The sequence below is a fragment of the Morone saxatilis genome, unplaced genomic scaffold (genome assembly GCF_004916995.1).
Source record: "Morone saxatilis isolate NCDOM2014 unplaced genomic scaffold, NCSU_SB_2.0 Contig11, whole genome shotgun sequence".
Classification (NCBI taxonomy): Eukaryota; Metazoa; Chordata; class Actinopteri; family Moronidae; genus Morone; species Morone saxatilis.
Genome location: NW_023339663.1, coordinates 20,334,999 through 20,337,813, shown reverse-complemented (window position 1 = coordinate 20,337,813; position 2,815 = coordinate 20,334,999). Strand labels below are relative to the sequence as shown.

General features: G+C 39.8%; 1 protein-coding gene across 1 annotated transcript in view; it reads left to right on the top strand.

The window, feature by feature from the left end:
• The window catches only part of LOC118320954 (cryptochrome-2-like), a 6,068-nt gene extending 3,485 nt beyond the window's left edge, over positions 1-2,583 (top strand). Inside the window, 6 exon segments of the mRNA XM_035652083.1 lie at positions 641-781; positions 956-1,123; positions 1,289-1,429; positions 1,862-2,013; positions 2,094-2,314; positions 2,424-2,583. Coding sequence (XP_035507976.1) covers positions 641-781; positions 956-1,123; positions 1,289-1,429; positions 1,862-2,013; positions 2,094-2,314; positions 2,424-2,485 — 885 coding nt within the window. The 3' untranslated portion in view covers positions 2,486-2,583.
• Positions 2,584-2,815: the final 232 nt, after the last annotated feature.

Here is a 2,815-nt window from a genome sequence, read left to right as displayed (position 1 = left end):
GTTTCAGTCAAAATGTCCAATAAAAATAAATAAAATGACTTCAGACTGCAGTACGCCAGCTCCATCTTTAATGTCCACACACCACGATGTTGTCCTTAATTTTTAATTTAAAATAATCCCACATCTTCTGTCTCTTCCTCTTGTTACTTTCGCTTTGCTGCGTTTGCTCATTTTCGCTGTTTTCACTGTTTTCGGTCCCGGTGAAGCCTGACACCGCTTCATTCAACCACACTGTAGTAACGCCACTTTACATTCTCAGTAACGGTAAAGTAATTAATTACTCCGTTACTGAAAAAATAACGCCGTGTATAAGGCTGAAAGAGCACAGCTTACTTCAACACTAGTCAGGAAGCACAGGGTTTGTCACACTAAAGAAGAGATCCGTGCGAAACGTGACTTTAACATTTAAATTAAACAAGCGTTCTGAGGCAGAGGAAATTCCTCGATTATTTTTTGTAATCGAGTTACTCGAGGAATCGTTGCAGCCCTACAGAGATGTATAGAAATAAGAGATTATCTAAGAAAATCCAACCAACATCCAAACCAGCAATAAAGAATGCTTCACTGAACCTGGGTGTTCGGACAGAGACACATATGTGCTCTGTGTGATTTACATGTTGTATCTGTTTTCTTACTTCAGGGATGGGTGTGTAGCTTTGAGAAGCCACAGACGTCCCCAAACTCGTTGACCCCCAGCACCACTGTTCTCAGTCCGTATGTCACCTTTGGCTGCCTGTCTGCACGCACCTTCTGGTGGAGGCTGACAGACGTCTATCAGGGGGTGAGTGTCCCCATCACGGTGCAGGTTTTATAGGTAGTATTCTACGCAATGAACAAGGCTGCATAACGGATGGTCTATAATGGTATTTTAACTTCAATTTCCTACATTTTTAATGAAATTCAACAGTAAGAAGAAAAAAAAACTAACTTTCAAATGTATGTATGACCTTTGTAGAAGAAGCACTCAGACCCTCCAGTTTCCTTGCATGGTCAGCTGCTGTGGAGAGAGTTCTACTACACAGCTAGTGTGGGAATCCCTAACTTTAACAAGATGGAGGGCAACTCTGTATGTACCCAGGTGGATTGGGACACGAACCCCGAATATCTGGCTGCATGGACAGAGGTACTTTAAAGTTATTTGAAATAGAGGTGAATGAAAAAAAGATGAGTTTTGGTTTTGGAAGAAGAGTTATCATGATAATTCAGTAGGATCACTGTTAATTAGAGATCATCTAATTTCCTGTATCATAAATATTTCCCATCATCCACCATTTGCATTTCCCTGAAGGCTCGCACTGGTTTCCCATTCATTGATGCCATCATGACTCAGCTGAGGCAGGAGGGCTGGATCCACCATCTGGCCAGACATGCTGTTGCTTGTTTTCTCACCAGGGGAGATCTGTGGATCAGCTGGGAAGAAGGGCAGAAGGTTTGTAAACAAGCTTTCCTTTATTGCTACTTTAGATTAAGTTAGGCAGTATGTCATCTTTATCAAAGAACAAGCACAAAACCATCCAGGCCCATGGTACATGTCTACAGTGTGTGGTAAACAACTGCAAAATGACACCCCACTAAGTCTTGATGAAATGGCTTTGCAAAAGGATTTTTGTAATCTGAACAATAATTTAAACTAACTAGACTAACCTTTAATAAGTGCATATAGATTTGCTACATATCTGTTTGGCACTGCAATATACTACAAACTACTGTTAGAAATATTAAGAGTTGAAATCATCAAAGCAAGTTGGCTAGAATCAGATTATAGTCCAAAAAACTGTCCATTGTGAGTCTGACAGCGTCATTCAGTGTAATGCTAAATCGGTGGAATAGAGCTCTAACATTTTGTTCACTGCTCCTGAAGGTGTTTGAGGAGCTTTTATTGGATGGCGACTGGGCTCTGAATGCTGGGAATTGGATGTGGCTCTCAGCAAGTGCCTTCTTCCACCAGTTTTTCAGGGTCTACTCCCCTGTCGCATTTGGCAAGAAGACAGACAAAAATGGAGACTACATCAAGTAAGATCACAACCCTAAAAAGCTCAAGGTATGATACGAGTATTATTATGAAATAATTTTGCCTCTACTCTACTTTAAAGAAAGTACCTTCCTCTTCTGAAGAAGTTCCCAGCTGCATATATCTATGAGCCTTGGAAAGCTCCACGCAGTGTCCAGCAGGCAGCAGGATGCATTGTGGGTAAAGACTACCCACATCCTATTGTGCAGCATGAAGTGATCAGCAAAAAGAATATCCAGAGGATGAAGTTAGCTTATGCCAAGAGATCCACAGACCCTGCAGAATCACCCAGCAAAAAGCAAGGTATTGTAAGAAACACGGGCTTTTATAGGAGGTTTATCTCATTGGCTGTTAGTCATGTTTAGATTAAATAATACTTCTTCAGTATTTTTTTTTTATGTTTTCCCCTTAGGGGTAAAGCGCAAGGCGCCATCTGTCGTCGACATGCTGACGAAGAAAGAGAGAAAAAAGTGAAGTTTGCACAACTGGCAGCACGTAATTGAGTTTTTGTGTAATCTATGACTGTTTATTACAACACAAATTAAGTGAATACACAGGTTTTGGTGTCCTTCCATTGCTGATGCTCTATTTGGACTGGAAGTGGTCAGTCAGACAGTCTTGTTTATGTGTTCAGGCAGTCAACTGTATGTTCTTTTTTAATACACCCTTCATAGGTACCGTTTTCTATTTTAAATACTGTTTTTTTCTACTTTTTATATTATTATTATTATTATTATTATTATTATTATTATATTATATCTATTTCAGTGTTTAGAAGTAATGGGTTAAGTCAGACATATACTT